The sequence below is a fragment of the Urocampus carinirostris genome, chromosome 1, assembly GCF_059441175.1.
Source record: "Urocampus carinirostris isolate Australia breed hairy pipefish chromosome 1, RoL_Ucar_1.0, whole genome shotgun sequence".
Classification (NCBI taxonomy): domain Eukaryota; kingdom Metazoa; phylum Chordata; class Actinopteri; order Syngnathiformes; family Syngnathidae; genus Urocampus; species Urocampus carinirostris.
This window is the reverse complement of record NC_142349.1, coordinates 52,999,366-53,018,051: the sequence shown is the minus strand read 5'-3', so window position 1 is coordinate 53,018,051 and position 18,686 is coordinate 52,999,366. Positions and strand designations below refer to the sequence as shown.

The 18,686-nt window shown below is 38.5% G+C and overlaps 2 protein-coding genes across 2 annotated transcripts; both read left to right on the top strand.

Annotated features, from left to right (window-relative positions):
* The first annotated feature begins 426 nt into the window (after positions 1-426).
* epdr1 (ependymin related 1) lies at positions 427-5,498 on the top strand. Its single transcript, XM_088356159.1, has 3 exons — positions 427-780; positions 4,317-4,525; positions 5,234-5,498. The coding sequence occupies exons 1-3, from the start codon at positions 527-529 to the stop codon at positions 5,425-5,427; spliced, it is 657 nt and encodes a 218-aa protein (XP_088212285.1). The 5' UTR covers positions 427-526; the 3' UTR covers positions 5,428-5,498.
* A 2,735-nt stretch (positions 5,499-8,233) lies between these two features.
* On the top strand, positions 8,234-18,409 carry znf622 (zinc finger protein 622). Its single transcript, XM_088345078.1, has 7 exons — positions 8,234-8,382; positions 9,701-10,262; positions 12,568-12,864; positions 13,949-14,111; positions 15,948-16,060; positions 16,138-16,281; positions 17,892-18,409. Exons 2-7 carry the CDS (start codon positions 9,707-9,709, stop codon positions 18,023-18,025), a joined length of 1,407 nt encoding a protein of 468 aa, XP_088201204.1. The 5' UTR covers positions 8,234-8,382; positions 9,701-9,706; the 3' UTR covers positions 18,026-18,409.
* The last annotated feature ends 277 nt before the right edge of the window (positions 18,410-18,686 follow it).

The window sequence follows — 18,686 nt, the reverse complement described above, 5'->3', positions numbered from 1 at the left end:
TGATTTTTACGCTGAAATCCCATCCGAGAACAAAATGGGAACAAATCAGAAAAAAGAAGTACAAATACTTGTTTTACAAACAGATTTTTTTTCCAGGCAAACGAGTAATTAAGATTCAGTTTTAAAAAATAATATCTCTAACATTGTTATTATTATTAAACAATTTTAGTAAAACGTCTTTAGAAAAACTTTCTCAACCGGAAACAATACGGAAACGAGCTAAATGAATAAGGTCTGAATACATTGTTCATGAATGTTTTTCCCTTAACTGAGTAAAAAAAACTCAATCATGTTGTTATTATTATATTTTTTCGCGTTGTTTTCAAGTTAATCAACAGCTTTTGATAGTGAAGTATCTTTAAAAATATATGCCCGTCTTGCTTTTGCACTGAAAACTTAACCCGGAACAGTGTGATACACGTACGTTCTTTTTATATATGTGTTTGTGGCAAGTGGCAAGCACACTTCTCTTGCAGAGCAATTGGCGATCGGTGCAAGCCATAAATAAACCAAAAGGGACTCCAGAATGCAGCGGTTTATTTTGATTCCGCTGCAGCTTTTGCTGATGTCTATGCTGGGCACTTTGCAATTCTGGCCCGCGGAGGTGGACGCATCGTCGGCGGCAGCGTCCCCTTGCCAGGCCCCGCTGCAGTGGGAGGGAAGGTGGGTCGTGTACGACCACGGAACCGGCAGGAACACCCGGGCCGCTGTGTCCTACGATGACCAGAACCAAAAACTGCGGATCCTGCAGCAGCACAAGAAACACACGCCATGTCAGAGGTGCGAGATCCATGCAAGACATCCAAATAGTTTTTGGGAAAAACTACATGACGGGAAATTGCACAATCACAGTTTTTCTTTTTCTCAGGACGTGGATTTATTCCAGCGAGTGTTGCGTAATTTGCCTCCACTGATCAGAAAAAAAGTTATAAAGACGCCAAATTGTGTTTTTATTTGATTGAAAAGTGAAAGTTTAAAAAAAAAAAGACGTTTTGAATCAGAAGCGAAATCACCTTCATTATCATTGTGTTGCTAAAACGAAATTAGGGTTGCACTCCAGTTGGCAAAGTATAAAGTAAACAAAAAATAAATAGAAAAATATAAAGTATTCACATCTAAAATAAAAATGATACACAACTGGGAAATTACACTTCAAACCGGTATATTGCACCTTAAAGGGACGGTGTGTAATATATAGTGACTCTTAGTGGTACGAAAAACTTTCATTCAGTAAAAAGATGATTTAAATACCAGGCAAAACTAAATGAAGTTTCATAACAGTGGTAATTTTTATTAAAAAAAATCATAGGTCGGGTAATCCATTTCTTTTACATCGTACTTGCAAGTCGCCGCCATATTTGTCTGTTATCTTGCTGCTGTCGGTTCAAAAAGACTGATGCTCGGGTGTTTAAAACAGGACTGCCAACACTGCTCTCTTGTGGCTTAATTTGCCATTGCAGTTCTTCTTCCCTCGTGGTTAATGGCAAATGTCATTAGATTGTATAGTATTGTCTTACAATGTGTCATTGCCCCCTACAGGTTGCAACCAATAGGATATGTGCATGCTACTTCAAAACAGCGCACGATGAAATGTATATTAGTGCAAGGATTATGTATGAATTATGGAAATTTATCATGGGCTATGCAAACAAATTGAGATTGATTTACCCAGTGGTAAATTGTAACTTCCTGCAACTTAAAATGTAAGCTCTGTCATTTTACCCTGTATGGGGAGAGATTTGTCTCAAAAATAATATATTTGCGATGTACTCAAGATTTTAAAAAGCATTTGTCTTTCTAAAGGCACACACAAGATTGTATATATATATATATATATATATATATATATATATATATATATATATATATATATATATGTGTGTGGAAATGCAAACTATAGGATTCCCACCAGATTTTTTATTTCAATGGTACTGGAGAAATTGGAAAATTGGCAGTGAATGTCCTTAAAAAGTGCTTAAATTTGTCCATGAAAATGGTGGACAAACCAATTGATTTCATAATTGGATTTATTAACTGAGAAAAAATGTTTAAAAGGTGAAGAAGTTCCATCCAAATTATGACTTTACTTAGTCGAAAATACTTTTTCTTCTCTAAGACGTCTATTGGAGGAAGGAATTTAGACAAAGTAAATACAACAATGGCTGTTTTTGACTAAATTTGGTCGCTGAACACAACCGAATTTTTGATGTCTATTTGAGAACACACCAGAACAAATTTTGTTGAAAATCCAAAAGATGTCTGGCACTGAGATTTGCTTTTTTGTTGCAGCAGCCAAGGTTTGACTCGCTTGACTCTGGGCCAGTTTGACTTTGGATTATTACACAAGACCCAAGATATTACACAAGATATGTTAACTACAAAAACATGAATCATTTTACTTTAACCATTTAAACCATTCAGGATGAGGGAAATACGTGTATCTGGGAAAAGTTCTCTCTTAAAATACATTACAAAGCTCACATGAATAGTTTGACTTTTACGTCCCTGTTTTACAATGTTCCATCCATCCATTATCTGCACCGATTATCCTCAGTAGGGTCGTGGGGGTGCTGAAGCCCATCCCAGCTGTATTCGGGCAGTGGACCGGTTGCCAGCCATTCGCAGGGCACACAGAGACAGACAACACACTCGCTCATACACACCTAGGGACAATTTGGAATGTGAGAGGAAACCCACGCGAGCACGGGGAGAACATGCAAACTCCACACAAGAAGGTTCGATCTCATGACCTGAGAAGTGTGCCGCACATGCACTTACCACTGCCCCGCCGTGCTGGTTTTACAATGTGTTTTTACAAAATTATAGTACATAAAATAACTTTCAGTCATATTTGTGGAATTTCCCCACATGTATTTATTTTTATTTTTTAAAAAGGGAGCAAACCATTTCACCAGGGGGAAATAAATATAACCGGGGGCAAAACTACAAAAATACATTACAAAGCTTAAATAGTTCTACTTGTATTTCCCTATGTGTATAGAAATTCTAAACTATTTTTTTTTACATGTAAGTGTAACCAGAGAAAAACTCTCCCTATAAAGGTACATTACAAAACTCACACAAATGGTTCTCACTTGTTGTTACCCAACTACAGGGTGTCTGAAATTTTTAACATAATCATCATTATAATATATACCGGTAATAATATGGTATGTTTCATTTTATAAACCATTCAGCAGGGGGAATAATTGAACTGGAGAAAGACTCTCCCTACATTACATAGCTCACACAAATAGTTCTACTTGTAGCTCGTTATTTATAGGGTGACTAAAAGTTAAAAAAATAAAACATGATTATTATTATATTATTAGATTTTACAAAAAGTACTTCCCTATTATAACTTATCATAGTTCATGGATCTCTAAACCGAAAGGGTTGTAGGGGCACCACTTCCTGTGGTGTGTATTGTGCAAGTACAGCCTGGGGGCACCCATCCCTCTCCAGGCCGTTTTTGGATAGTGGTTTGCTCCCCCACATGAAACAGATAGTACTGGTTTCCATGGATACCAGTCACAGGAAAAGCCTCCTGATCCGACTCAGATATAGCACCTTCATCATCTGGTTGACGTTGTTTGTCGGTGTAAAGCGTCATCCCGCTCTTCAGAGATGAGCCGAAACTCAGGATTGAGCAGTGGCGTGTGATAATACTCATACTGGGGGAAAAACTGCTTTGTTCAGAAATAATGAGTATCAAATAGCTAGTACATTGTTTCATATTATGTTATAATTTACAGCATATTTAGTACTTCTCTGTTCCTTATCTTCTTGGCTTATACCTCACTGTGAATGTGTAAAACTGGAGTGCCATGCCCAATTTCGTTGTCACAATATGTTGACCCATTTTGTAACAATGACAATAGAGGTATATTCTATTCTGTTATATTCTATTCTATACTTTTCAGTGTTTTGGTACATCTTACTTTGTCATACGTTTAAGTACTTCCCAGTTCATTATTTTTTGTTTTTTTTCCCCAGTAGTTTTTCATACAATTCAATATTTGTTCAAACATTTCAATAGTTTTTCAATACCTATCCAATTCTTTTTAATACTTTTGTGTACTTTTTAATACATTTAACTTGTCTTGAGTACTTTTTACTACTTTTCAGTACATTTTGTATTTTTCAGTATGTTTTCATACAGTTCAGTACTTTAAGAACCTTTTCATACTTTTTTACTGCGTTTCAGTAAAATTATTCTTTTTTTCAGTATATCCCTTTTGAGTACTTTTATACATAAAGAAATTAGATCTTTTTTGGAATACATGTCAACTAAATAGTTTTTTTTTGCCGCGCAGGTACTTTGAGCTGATATACTTGTACGGTAGCAAGCTGATGTTCCAGATCGACCAGAAGACGGGCGATTGCGCCAAGCTAGCGTTGACGGAAGCCTGGGACCCCTTCGACATCCCCGACAACTCCACCTTCGAGGACCAGTACATCATCGGGGGGCCCGGAGACAACGTGGAGGTGCAGGAGTGGTCTGACAGGAAGCCCGCACGGAAACGTGAGACCTTGCTTTTCATTTTTCAAAATAAAACAGTTTTTCTCAGCCATTGTTTCACGCCCCAGTGTGTAATATTGGACCACTAGATGGCACTTTTGTCAGACTAAAACCAGTGCCACACAGCACAGTGTAGCAGCAAGATCCAAGACAAACATGGCCGCGCCCTCGAAGTGGGGATTCCACCATATAAAAGAAATACAATATTCTTTACCTGTTTTTTTTTTTTTTTAATAAAAATTTACATTGTTATGATAGTTTTTTTTGCCTAGTGTTCAAATTGATGTTTTTTTAAATTGAACTAAACTTTTTTTGTACCACTAGAAGGCACTAAATATTACACACTATCCCTTTAAAATAGGAGTGTCCAACCCTTTTCAAGCTCAGAGCTTCTTTTTGTTACCAATTAGCGAAAATGGCACCCACTAGAAGGCACTAAATATTACAAACTCTCCCTTTAAAATAGGGGTGTCCAACCCTTTTCAAGCTCAGAGCTTCTTTTTGTTACCAATTAGCAAAAATGGCACCCAGTTTAATATGCTTTTCTGTACTAACAGGTTATAATGTTATAACTATGTTGTGGTTTATGTAGCTTCCTCATTTTCCTTTTTTCTATTTTGTTCATCATGACGCCAACATTTTTCAAGTGAAAACCCGTACAAGATGACATTACATAAAACGCTTGTTTTTTTGTGTCTATTTGTGTTTTAGACGAGACGTGGGTAGGCGTGTACACGGTTCGAGACTGCTACCCGGTCCAGGAGACGTACATCAAGAACAGCAGCGTGACAACATCCACTCGATTCTTTAACTTGCAGCTCGGCATTAGCGACCCAAACGTCTTCACACCGCCGCCTGCTTGCCAGGCCGCTAAAAGGCTCGCTATCGCCCCCTACCGATGCTAAGCGTCTCCTTGCATTTCATGTCAAAAGCCGTGCATGATTTTAAACACGGCGCATTAAAAGATTTGATTATACATGATTTTTCTCCTGATTTGGGTAAATAAGTCATCTATGTAAACAACATTAAAGTGACAGTGTGTCATGATTCACCCCTAAAGATTGATGTAGCTCGGAATGGAGCTGAAGCGTGCACAAGTCAAGTCATGTTTATTTGTATAGCCCTTAATCACAAGGAGTCTCAAAGGGCTGCACAGACTATTGCAAACCCCAAAAAGACATTTAATCAGTGAACACAGAAGTGGGTCAAACAGGCAAGTAGATGGTCTGGCCATACTCACTACCTTTGTAAGATTATCAAGTGACAGATCACTAAATTGTGGCGGGGGAATCACCAGACGGACACCATCTCGCGCATCTATTATTTTCAGACCTTTAATATGTGACGTATTTACATGGTCTTTAGAAATGTCGTCCTGTATGCGTTGAATCTTCTTAATACGGAAAACCATAAAGTCACGAGCTGAGTGGGTATACCTGTCCGGAATAATCTGTAATCTCGTTAGCGATGCTACAGTGTCTAAGAGGATTTTGGGGCTATTCTGTGCAGCAATCACCTTCGAAAAATAGGCTGATTTTGAAGAGGCAAGGGCTGCTTTATGCTTTAACAAGCTGTCACACAAGGTTCGACGGAAAACCCCAAGCTTGATCTACTTTCATCAGTAAACCAAGGCGTGCGTCTTTTAGGTCGGGATTTAAGCCGTAGGGGTGTCACAAAATCCAGGACACTAGCCAGGGTAGCATTAAACTCATTCATGAGTGAGTCAATAGAGCTTTTATGTAAAGGAACCGACGTAACTACCCCTTGAAAAATTTTAGAGAGGTTAGACACTATACTAGTGTGAATATTGCGGCCGCTAAATCCGTCAAGTTTTCAATTGAACCAAGTCCAGTGTGTTTCCTTCTTTATGAGTCGGCAAATCAATCGATTAAAACCAAATGTGTCAATTAGAGACTTTAACGCAACAATCAAACAATATTGAAGGGACTGTGTGTAGTTATTCATATCTTGGAATAGAGTTGAAGAGAGTGCATTGGAAGAAGACACACTTCAGAAGCCCAGGGAATACCACTTTGCAAATATTCCCAAGTTTACCTTCAGATATTTAGAATTCAAGCCAGTGACTAGACATGAAAGATGCTGTTAAATAGCGCCTGTACAACGGGGTTGCCGATGCCCCCATGGGTTGAGAGGGTTAATCCCCACTAATGACAACAAAAGAAGCTGTGGAAGGCACAGTATTATCGCTGCTGTTAACTACCAACGACAACAGAAAAACGAGCTGTCTACATACACCCGGAGAAGCTGAAAACAGCCAAGAGCTGAAGTTGGTCCGAGCTGATGATAGCGGCTAACCTTAGCAGCTAGCAGGAGAAGCTTTTAGAAAGCCCAGTAAAAGATTGCAAGAGCAAGCTTTATTCACATGGAGCAGGATACAATAACAACACTGGCTAGTAGCAAGCGATAGCTTGGAGCAAAAGTTGCTAGAGAAGGAAACTGTGGAGGAAAAACTCCAGATGCCTGAGCCACAGAACTCTGTGACATTTGCAAGCATGAGCAGCTGTGGAAGGCGGGTCACTCTGAAAGATGAAGCAGGAGCAGTTGAAAACAAGCCCCAACAAGCTTTATTTACCGGTACATGGAGCAGCTAACAATAACAATAACAGCGAGCCATAGCCTGCAGTGAAGTGAAAACATTACTGGCTAGAGAAGGAGACAATAGGAAAAAGAGTAAAAAATGACAAGCACCAGATTCCTGAATTGCGGGACTTGGTGACATTCAGCCTTGTAAGGCTACTGACATTAAAAGATGAATCAGGTGCTGCTAACAATAGTGGTGAGCCCTTGCCTGCTGACAAGTGATTGATATGCATGGCTTGAGAAGGAGACCGTGGAAGAAAAAGTACCAAATGTTTGCATGAGGAGCTGTGGAAAGCACAGCATTAAATCTGTTGTTAATCCCTACCAACGACAACAGAAGAACAAGTAGGCTACATACACCCCGAGCAGCTGAAAAAAGCCAATAGCTGGGGTTTGTCAGAGCCGTCAATAGTGGCTAACATTGGCAGCTAGCTACTAAAAAGCTCAGTAAAATATTCCAAAAGCAAGCTTTATTTACACGGGGCAGCATACAATAACAACACTGGCCAGTATTGACCATAGCCAGCAGGAAGAGTTGCTAGAGAAGGAAACTGTGAAAAAACCTCCAGATAACTGAGTCCCAGAACCCTGCGACATTCGCTTGCATGAGCAGCTGTTGAAGGAGAGTGACACTGACGAAGCAAGAGCAGCTAACAATAAGCCATTGCCTGCAGCCAAATGGCTAACATGAGTGGTTTGAGAGGGGGGCAGTGGGAAAAAAAGGAAAATCTGGAGCAGCTAACTTTGCAAAATGGCCATTTGGGCTTTTGTGAGAGCAAGATGGCAGCCAAACAATAATTACATCTTTCTAAACCTAAAATCCTATTTCTTGAATCGTACGTGTATTTTGCCCATTGTTTGAATCAATAGTCTTGCCTAAACGAATGAAGTAATGTTACACCACTAGGGGTCGGTATATAAATATTACGCACTGGGGCTTTAAATAATATGCCCGTATTGTGACGATAATAATGCAATTACTCTTTCAAAATATTTCCCCAAACTTGTTTACAAATACCGACATTTGTCGGTAGTTAAATGTGAGTTTAAATATCGTAAATTCCTTCTCAAATTAACGTATTTTATAATTTTACAGCTGCGCTTGTTGCTTATGCCTTTGCAATACCGGGTCTAACCAAAAAGGACGCTAGAAACACAAGAAACCAACGAAGAAGATTAAGTTGCAAGGTTATCAGGAAGTGCTCACGTGCTAGTTGGGTAACGCGTTAAGGGTTACATTCGGTCGCTTAGGAAAGAAAGTAAGTATATACTTTTAAAAAAATGCTGACAAATTCATTTTGAGTGTCAAATTGAGTAATATAGCGGAGTTTATGTGTCGTTTTTCCAAAATTTGGATGAATAAGTGAGGTTAGTTGCTCACCTAAGCTAGCTTGGCTAAGCTAAAGGATGCTTGCATTTAAACCGCACCACAAAAACGAACGATAAGCCGACAAAATGACTCTTCATTTATTTTTTCAAGTTAATCTTTAAGTTACCACATGTGTAATTCTTTCAATGTGTTACCAATTTGGTATTTGTGTCAAATGGAGCAGTCTAGTGTTTATCTTATAACAAGTAAACAAATAATACAACATTTTAAAGAAATATTCATGACACGCACACTAAAAAACCCGAGACACACTGGCATATCATACTCGTGTTTGGAACAATTCAAGTTTAGAAGACAAAACACTAAGACAAATATTACCATAGTCAATTTTAATAAGAATAAATCAAATAAAAAATGTATATCTAGATAGGTCGTTTATGCCATAAACCTAGTCGAATATTCGACTAGAATTAAAATTGTCCCTATTGCTATTGATGACAACGTAGTGAACATTACTTACAACGACTTTAAATGTGGCGTTGGTGTCGGTGGATTTGTTCAGACCGAGGACAATCGACTTTGGCCTGGACGGATCTATTGACACTAACAAAGATGTTATATAAAGAAATTGTGAATATGCTTGATTGCTAATAAGATTTTCGAGAAGGGTTGTTCAAACCTCACTTTGTGTTTGCTGTTTAAAACGTCATATTGAAATATAATATTGTGAATGTGCTTAATTGCTGTTGAGATTGTATTCTGTTATTAGTGTCAATAAATTTGTTCAAACCAAAATTTCAAAATAAACATGTGTAAAGAATCCTTAATGAGGAAAAATATGCTAACAAAGAATGTTAGGATAAACATGCAAAAATACCTACAAGGTAGTGCTTGGAAACTGGTTTATGGCCTTTCTTTCAAACTGCCCAAAGTCTAGTCTGCATGACGACATGTCAATAAAATAAGATCTGTTTGAACCTCTTGAGATCGAGCACTTGTTTGTTGATGTGCATGAATATACACATGCATACACTTGTTTTATTGAGGTTTCACTTTTTTATATTGTCCAAATTTCAATCTTTTCAAGGTAAACATTTCAGGATTCCTGATGTCTTCCAAGTCATTTTTTTCCATTTAAAATGTCATTTCCAAAAATAAGGTGGAAATTTGATTGATTGATTGATTGTATCGTTCTTTGCTGTACCTTTTGTTTCTTGAAAATAAATTGGACTAATATTGTGTTTTAGACAGCGATGTCTTCATACACGTGCATCAGCTGCCGTGTGGCCTTTTCCGACGGAGAGGTCCAGCGCGCCCACTACAAAAGCGACTGGCACCGCTACAACCTGAAGCGCAAAGTGGCCGACATGCCTCCCGTCAGTGCCGAAAACTTCCAGGAACGTGTCCTGTCACAGCGCGCCGCTGCTGCCGAAAGTCAGCTAGGCGCCTCCGAGGCCTGCTCCCTCTGCAACAAAAAGTTCTCCAGTGCAAACGCTTTCCAAAACCACCTGCAATCACAGCGCCACCAGCAGGCAGAGCGCCGCGCCCTGCAGGCTGCCCGTCAGCAGGTAGACAAGCTCAACCAGAAGAATCTGGAGAAGGGGCTGGGAAGCGACGACAAAGCGGATCGGGACGCCTGCAACGAGGCTCTGCAGCAGGCCCTCAAGGAGCAGCGGAGAGCTGGGCGACCCGGGACAGTCCGAGAGGAGAGGGCAGAGAAAAGCAGGCCGGAGAAAGCTCCGCGACTCGTGTGGCTGGAGGAGCAAGCCAAGCGGAGAGAGAGGGAGGAAGGGAATGCCGCTGAGGAAGGTGAGCACCTTCAAATATTGTTGTCATGGTAAACTTTGGCAAATATAAATCACAGTGCTATACTTTTTTTTTTTTTTTTTGTCACGAGTAGCACCAGTGCGGGTCATTTATTTGTGGTTCCAGAGCTGGCTAATACCTTTTTGGTATTACTATTCATTTTTTGGTAGAATATATTTGAATACATCACACAGTTTCAACTGATGAAAATATTGACTTGGGATGAATTGAACAATATTGTTACTGTCACACAAAATTCAACCTACAGTTGTTAATAAACATCTCATCCGTTAATTATAGTTTAACATAAATGGTAGTGATTCACTGAAAATAACATAATTATAAAAGTTTAAAATCACAGAAAATATTTTTTTGTAAAGGTTGACTATTATTACACCAGGGGTACACTAAAAGTAAGATTTTTGGCCGAAAAAACAAAAGTGCAACTCTGAAATTGCCTATAAAAATGGCTGAATTAATACATTTTTTAAAGCACAAAAACATTAAAAACAATATTTACAAATTTCATAGAGGCAGAACACAGAAAAAAATAAAACAATTTAAGATAACTAACTTTTTTTTTTAAATATCACCCCTCAAAACTGCTTACTTAATAGTATTTAACTCATGTGAATAATAAGAAAGCATAGAAAGAATTGTGGCACAAAACAGAAATTTGAACCACTGAAACAAATTACAATAATAATTTGAAAAATAAAATGTGTGTATTTTATGTACATTTTTTGTAGGGATGCACCGAAATAAAATGTTGAGCCAATCGGCATGAACACAGGAAAAATAGCACAAAATATCTCATATATTTATATTATTTTTTATATAATATAACTCATAATTAACATTGGGGATTCACAGAAATGAAATTAAAATAAACTGAATACTACAATACTTACATTTTTATTTTTTTTAAAATTTTAAATAATTTTTATATCACCCCTTACTTAGTCTTTTTCATTTATTATTAATGTTGTTGAGCTACCTTCAGCATTTAAGTGTCACCAGTCACTTAAATACATCATAACTTATCATTGGAGAGTTTAAACTCCTGGGATTCAAGATATGATGACCATTTCAAAATGTGCACATCACGGAAACGCCACGATCAGTCTGGAACAAGTTACCCTAAAACTATAAAGCCAGTGTTGCTCACCAGTCATAAAATATGTTGAATGTATGCAAACTGATCAGTTACTCCTAGGACTGTCCATTGAATCCAACCGGTTAAGATGTTTACTCTAAAACACTTGATAATGCCGACAGATTAAAAAAAAAGTCCACTCAAAAGCATGTCTGCTACATTAGACGATCATTGTAATCAGTATATATCCTTCTAAAACTTCCCATTGAAGATTAAGAGACTGGGAAATGTATTCCCAATATGGTCTTTAGATTCTCACCTTTTGATTGACACCACTTTCAGCCAATAGCAGGCTTTTTTTTTCCATGTTCCACAGTCCGCAGAAGCCTATAAGGCCCTGTATTCATAAAAAGGATATCACCTTTCTCTACCCCCAAATATCTTAAGCGAGAGGTAACAAATTATAATTAACACGTTGGTTAGGCAATGAAAATGAAATTCCCAACATAAATATGTACATATCTAATCAAAACCAAAAGTAAACATGCACAAGGCCAACCATGATTCATTTTTACGCACCATTATTGTCCACAAGTGTGCACAATCATTCATTGACTCCTGCAAAGAGAAGTAATATAATTTACTACTCTTTCAAAATGTCTTAAAATTGGCCAAAGTAAAATACACATTTGCAAAGGTTTTGGTGTTCTAAATTAGTCGTCTTCAAATGGCCAGTTTTGGAAATGCCTTAAACTGTCCTTAGAAAAATATACAAAATGCAAGGTTATGCTTTCAGACGGTGATTAACTTTGATAAGGTAGCAAGTAAGGCTTCATTCTATTGTCTTTTCTTATATGTTTATGTTTTTTAGATAAGATGCCCATGCTACATTCACCTGCAGGCATTTAATTGCAAAAAAAAAAAACATCAGGCGATAATAAAATCCTTCTATTTTTGTGTAATCCAACTCGGATTACTCAATGATAGTAAGCACTTGCAGTGATTATTTCAGTTTGGGACAACACTTCTTACAAGAGAAATCAAAACTGTCCATATTTTCCAAACCGTTCAAGAACAGCATTCAATTTACTTTGGGTGCGTCTTGGATTGGGAATTTGGGTGAATTTTACAGGAACGTTAAGGGGTTAAACTTTTTATCGTGATAAAGGGCTTTACAAATCAACATGACATAAAATAACTTTAAACTTGCAGAGGAGTGGGAGGACATGGATAATGATGACTGGGATGATGATGATGATGAGGATGACATGGAGGAAGAAGACAAGGAAGAGGATGACACAATAGAGGAGAAGGAAGGAGAATCCTTGGACCCCCAGAGGCTGGGGGCCCCAGTACTCCCCGGTTCCATCCCCGTCACAGACTGCCTTTTCTGCTCTCATCATTCCAAGTCACTGATGCGCAACGTGGCCCACATGACTCGCAGCCACAGCTTCTTCATCCCAGACCTTCACTACCTGGTGGACCTCAGGGGGCTGATAAGCTATCTAGGTGAGCAGATCAGAGATTCAGATTTCAGATTTACTTTATTGTCATTCGTATACACGTGTATACAGAACGAAATGTCGATACATCTGACCCGCACAGTTACTTTACGGTGATTAGATCCAGTCTGAATTGGGGCTGCAACTAACGACTATTTTAAAAGTCGACTTGTCACCCACTATTGAAATTATTAGTCAAATAATAGGAAAATAATTGATTGTCTTCTTAAATGAATTATGAAAATGATTTAATTTTGTGGAAAATATTAATGAACACCAAAAAATTGGTACAATAAAAAGATGCATCTCTCATAATAATAATAATAATAATTTCCTTTGTATTGTCATTCTTTGTAACAATGTACACAGAACGAAATGTCGATACACCTGACCCGTTGTAGCGAGTCGATGCAGCCGCAGCATTGAACATACAGCAGATTTGTCAATTTTTTTTAACAGAAATGCCCTATCTAAAACCAGTTGATCACAGTGCTCGGTCAGACATATATCCGTGAATTAATCTGTCTTTTTTTAGGTACAGGAAACTAAATAAATTAAAATAAGGGAAATATTTTTCTTCAATGTATATCATGAACAAGCTTATCGGCAGCAGTAGAAAAGAACAAAACAATTTAAAATCAAGCAATTTCAACAACTGACGTTTGTCGTTCTTTACTTGTTACTGGAATCTTACTGAGGCGAGTCAGACTCCGTTTTGTTAAACTGTTGTTCTTTGTCTTTAAATGTTTGTGCGTAGCAAAGGTACGGCCATGATACCCAAAGTCTACGTTGCAAACTTTGCAAGTAGTTTATTTATTGGTTATATCCAGGTTAAATTACGCCCAAACATTACAAGTTTGGTTAGACGTACGTGATTTCTGTATGTTACTGTTAGCGCCAGAGACGCTATCCATCATGAGCAACTTTTTGCAGAAATTATAATCTTGTAAAATGCCAATCTCTGTTGAAGAAAAACACGTCTGGTGACAATTGTTGGGAATATAAGTCATTGTCGACCATTTTTACTATCCATTTTTGTCGGCAGTGTAGACTAATCATTGCAGCCCTAATCTGAATTTGTTTGCTTGCAGGCGAGAAAGTGGGCGGGGGCAACGTGTGCTTATGGTGCAACGAGAAGGGGCGCTCGTTTTACTCAACAGAGGCCGTGCAAAAACATATGACGGACAAAAGTCACTGCAAGCTCTTCACTGACGGCGACGCCGCGCTGGAGTTTGCAGACTTTTACGACTTCAGGTCAGCGAGACTGATGAATTGAATAGAATTGCCTTTATAGTCATTAATAGAAATATACTGACCATTGTTCACAACAAGATTAGACATGGCACTCCAGGATAAATGTCATACAATACTTAGCAGAGAAAAAGACAAGATAAAAATAAATAGGCAAATATTTAGTGGCAAAGATTTTAGGAGCAACATATATCCAAACTAATAGAATAGAAAAGTATACATTTTTGAAAGATATCCAAATCATTATGTGATGGATCCAGATAACTCTTGGAAATACATTATTTCTGATTAGGAAAATGTAAATGTGACTGGGCAATGCCCAGTGGGTATTTTCCGCTACTACAAAGGTTCTGAGGGACATTTTTACTAAATAAAAGTGGGACGCCCCAACCGGTTTCCCGCACAAACACATAATTCAAACGTTGCAAATTGAGTGATCAACAAAGATTCATTTTGGGATTGTTTAGATAATAATTATTAGTGCTTCATGGGAAAAATAAGGCCGGCTAGTGGCTTGCAAAATTCGTAAGCACGGATTTTTGACGAAATGTCGTGTCAGGGAAATATTGGCAGGCTGTTCCCATTTGACCTTTATCTCCTTCTTTCTTGTGTGCGAAATGAAAAATAAGCAGTCGCTTAGCACATATAAATTAACCTGAACACAGTAGAGCAGCTTAGGGGATAAGAAATACATGCTCTTAACAAAGCTGCTAAATTCAGTGGTAACTCTTAACATGACAATATCACTGTTTCGAGTTAAAACAAGTTAATTTTACTTTCTACCTACCTTTATTAAGGAAAATCACGTTCACAAGTAGTCCCAGAGGCTACCACTAGAGATGACTCAAGACCGCTCATCGCTCCTGACTACTTACTGCCAGCTTCAAAGTGGCACTGGGGACATAAATGGTACAAAAATAAAGATAAATTATTAATACTTTTTCCCATCACATTTATTATTTATTACAATTATATTTTGACAATTTTCATTTTCCGGGCCAGAGTAAAAATCTTGACGGGCTGTACGTGGACCATGGGCTGTAGTTTGCCTACCCTTGCATTAGATGGTGCTCTTGATGTAAATACAAAGGCCAGTTCAATACATTTCCAGAATGTCTTTTAACAGAGAGACATCTAGAGCAGGAGTCTCCAATGTGGGGCTTCTAAGGACATTTTCCTGTGGACCTGTTCTGAAGATGCTCACCATTGTTGGGTCATTGTGATTGTGTTTTTAGTGATTGACTATGTCTATTTATCCCTACTTCCAGTAATCAACCTTATAATAACATAGGAACAACATTGTAATTAGATCATGAGGTGTTATTTTGGAAATGAATATTAAAAATTGGGTGCCCTTTGTGGTAATTAGTAACAAAAAGTAGCTCTTAGCTTCAAAAAGGTTGGAGACCTCTGATCTAGAGGAAACAATATTTCAGTCTTTGATACCATCGTCTAAAAAACACTTTCAACCTAAAAACTGTGCTCTTAAATGCTACTAGGAAGAAAATGTGAATCCGAAAATTATGATCTGAATCATGATTTTCAATATTTGTTAGCTTTGTGTTGGCAAAGTGCTTTAGGTGGAATAAAATTCTACCAAGTGAATGACAAATACCTTCAAATGTTCAACATTTAACATAAATGCAGCAAGTGCTGGAAATAACGCTCACCCAAGAGTCCCTGCATTATAGGAAAAAGCATTAATATATGTTTTTTCTTCCTTCCTCAAACCACTCTTAGAAATGTCGCAGAAATGTCATTTTCACTTAAACGATGAGGAAATCCACAAACATATAATCGAGGTGATGAACTGGAATGTATTTGTTGTCTTGGCAACAGGAGTAGCTACCCAGACAGAGCAGACTGTGACGGGGACGAAGACGAGCTCCCTACCCAAGGCGACGACGATTTTCAATACGACGACGAGACCATGGAACTCACGCTACCGTCAGGTGAGTGTTGCAGAGGAAGAAAAAATTCGTCATTGGTGAAATGAAGCCGAAAAATGAAACTTTCTTTTCCCTTGAAGGTGCCAGGATCGGCCACCGTTCCCTCCTGAGATATTACAAGCAGCGCTTCGGGACGGAGCGGGCGCTGGTGCCCAGCCACAACGGCAATGCTGTGGGACGCGTGATGCGGCATTATAAAGCGCTCGGATGGAGAGGGGATGCAGGTCAGCAACGGTCGACTCGTTTTTGTTGATTTTCGGGTTACTTAACCGATTGAATGCATTAGAGTAAACGCATAATGTCGGCGTCGTCATTCTCAATCTCCCTTAATTTTCTTTGCCACTGGGGATGTCATAAGGGGACACGGTGTCAGTTGCCCTGGTAACGCTGATGACACAAGTCCTATGATACAATTTTTAATATCCATCCATCATCTGCACCACTTATCCTCAGTTGGGTCGCGGGGGGGTGCTGGAGCCCATCCCAGCTATCTTCGGGCAGTGGGCAGGGGACACCCTGAACTGGTTGCCAGCCAGTCACAGGGCACACACAGACGGACAATTCACTCGCTCATTCACACCTAGGGACAATTTGGACCAGCCAATTAACCTGACATGCATGTTTTTGGAATGTGGGAGGAAACCCGAGTGCCCGGAGGAAACCCATGCAAGCAAGATAGAATTATGAGTTATCAAAGAAAAAACACTGAAAACATCACTCTAAGGATGGCATAAGAAGTATACATTTGTGCACAGCTAAGGTCCCCCTAAAGATTTTGAATGGATGGAAGTAAAAAAAATGGAAATGGCTAAGGTAAAACACCGCACAGGCCTAGACATCCATCATCAAAGTACCTTGAGTGTAGTTATTTCTACCCCCAAAGATTAAATACTGTGCCTTTTCTTTATCTTTATTTTCTTGGCAATACTGAGGAAAATAGTGAGCTACTCTTTTCCACAACACATTAGCTTTAAATACAAAACACAGAAATAACGTCAGAATACATTTATGACGCCTTTCTAGAAGAGATATCTGTTTAGGTTTTTGCCAAAGTACTTATAATGCATAACAGGAGGTTTGACAATACTTTATCAGATATTTACTACGTACTCGCGATAGTTTAACTTTTCACCTTCAAATAAAGTCCGAAAATTGTACATCCAAAAAGGCTGTGCGCTGCCACCCCATCAGTCTGGATGAGCCGCCATCTGATCCTTACGTGGTTGGTCTGTGTCTTGTCATATATTGTATTTATAACTTCTTTTGAAAATATATTTAAAATTAGCCTCTATATTATGTATGTAAATCACTCCGCGCAGATATTTTAGTGGCTTCTATAATAATAAACGTAATAATATGGTAATTACATGGTAATAACATTGATGAGATGACACATTTCTATTTTCAAAATGCATATCATACTAGTAGTCTCTGGTGCTAATTTGTAACCAAAAAGTATTTCTTGGCGCCAAAAAGTCTGAAGACCCCATTGTTATATGGTGTAATAATAGTGAAATGAAATGATCTGCATTTATTTAGCGCTTTTTAAGTCAAGACTTCCCAAAGCGCTTTACAGTGTGTTTCACATTTCCCAATAGCGACCGTGCAGCCATGTAAGGCGCTAACCTGCTTATTGGGGGCACTAGGGGTTCAGTGTCTTACCCAAGGACACTTCGACATGTAACACGGAGGAGCTGGGATTCGAACTGCGATCTCTTGATCCCAAGACGAGCGCTCTACCTCCAGGGCGTCACAAATAATCATGACTTGACTCACAAGAAGAAGTTTTGATGTGATTCACGCAAGTTCCAAAAATAGTTTTTTTTTCTTGAAGGGCCAGCTGGCGGGCGCCTTGGGCCTCGTGACATGCAGTTTGTACAGATGATGAAGTCCAAGTGGATGCTGAAGATGGGGATGAGCCACAACAGTACCAGGCAGAAGCACTTTCGACAGCAAGTCATATTCTGAGTGCACCGGTGTCGGCATTGTAAAAGGTGGACAGTCCTCTTTAAACTCAACATGAACTTTGTTTATTTACAGAACACGATATAGCTTCTTCGCTAGGTTACAAACATCTCCCAGACACCACGCGGTCTCCTTCTACCGTAATAACGCGTCTGCTGCGCAGGCACAATCAATTACCGTATATGACAGGCATGGCAACCAAGGACGATCACACTTGTGCCCGAAGATGCGAGTGATTATTGTTATTGGGTTCATTTTCTGTCTCACATACTCTCCCCTTCAATTTGTACCAAAAATGTGTGTACACTCATTTTGCTATCCAATAATAAAGTACAAAGTGAGTATTTTTTTTTTAATTATATAAAAATAAACATTTGCATGACTCGATGCATAATTTCATTTGTGGCGATGCATGTCTGTGTTAGACCGCCCCCAATGGTCAAAATGTGTAGCATAATATCCAACGAAAACTAAATTTAAGTTGTATTAAAAAATATTTTTCTGTGATTCATTTAAATATAACTAAGTACAATGTCCAACTTGTATCTAGGTTACGGACCATCACTGGAAATAAATTGTTTCCAAGCTGTTACTAGATGTATCCAAAACACTATTTTTCTACCACAATTTTCAGTAAAATATTGCTCCCTACAACACATTTGAT

Bases quoted from the DNA above. Each gene is read 5' to 3' on its own strand.
- epdr1 (XM_088356159.1), top strand. From the start codon at position 527: ATGCAGCGGTTTATTTTGATTCCGCTGCAGCTTTTGCTGATGTCTATG. The intron at 781-4,316 runs GTGCGAGATCCA...TTTGCCGCGCAG, and splicing joins AAACACACGCCATGTCAGAG to GTACTTTGAGCTGATATACT. The intron at 4,526-5,233 runs GTGAGACCTTGC...TTTGTGTTTTAG, and splicing joins CAGGAAGCCCGCACGGAAAC to ACGAGACGTGGGTAGGCGTG.
- znf622 (XM_088345078.1), top strand. From the start codon at position 9,707: ATGTCTTCATACACGTGCATCAGCTGCCGTGTGGCCTTTTCCGACGGA. The intron at 14,112-15,947 runs GTCAGCGAGACT...TCTTGGCAACAG, and splicing joins GCAGACTTTTACGACTTCAG to GAGTAGCTACCCAGACAGAG. The intron at 16,061-16,137 runs GTGAGTGTTGCA...TTTCCCTTGAAG, and splicing joins GGAACTCACGCTACCGTCAG to GTGCCAGGATCGGCCACCGT.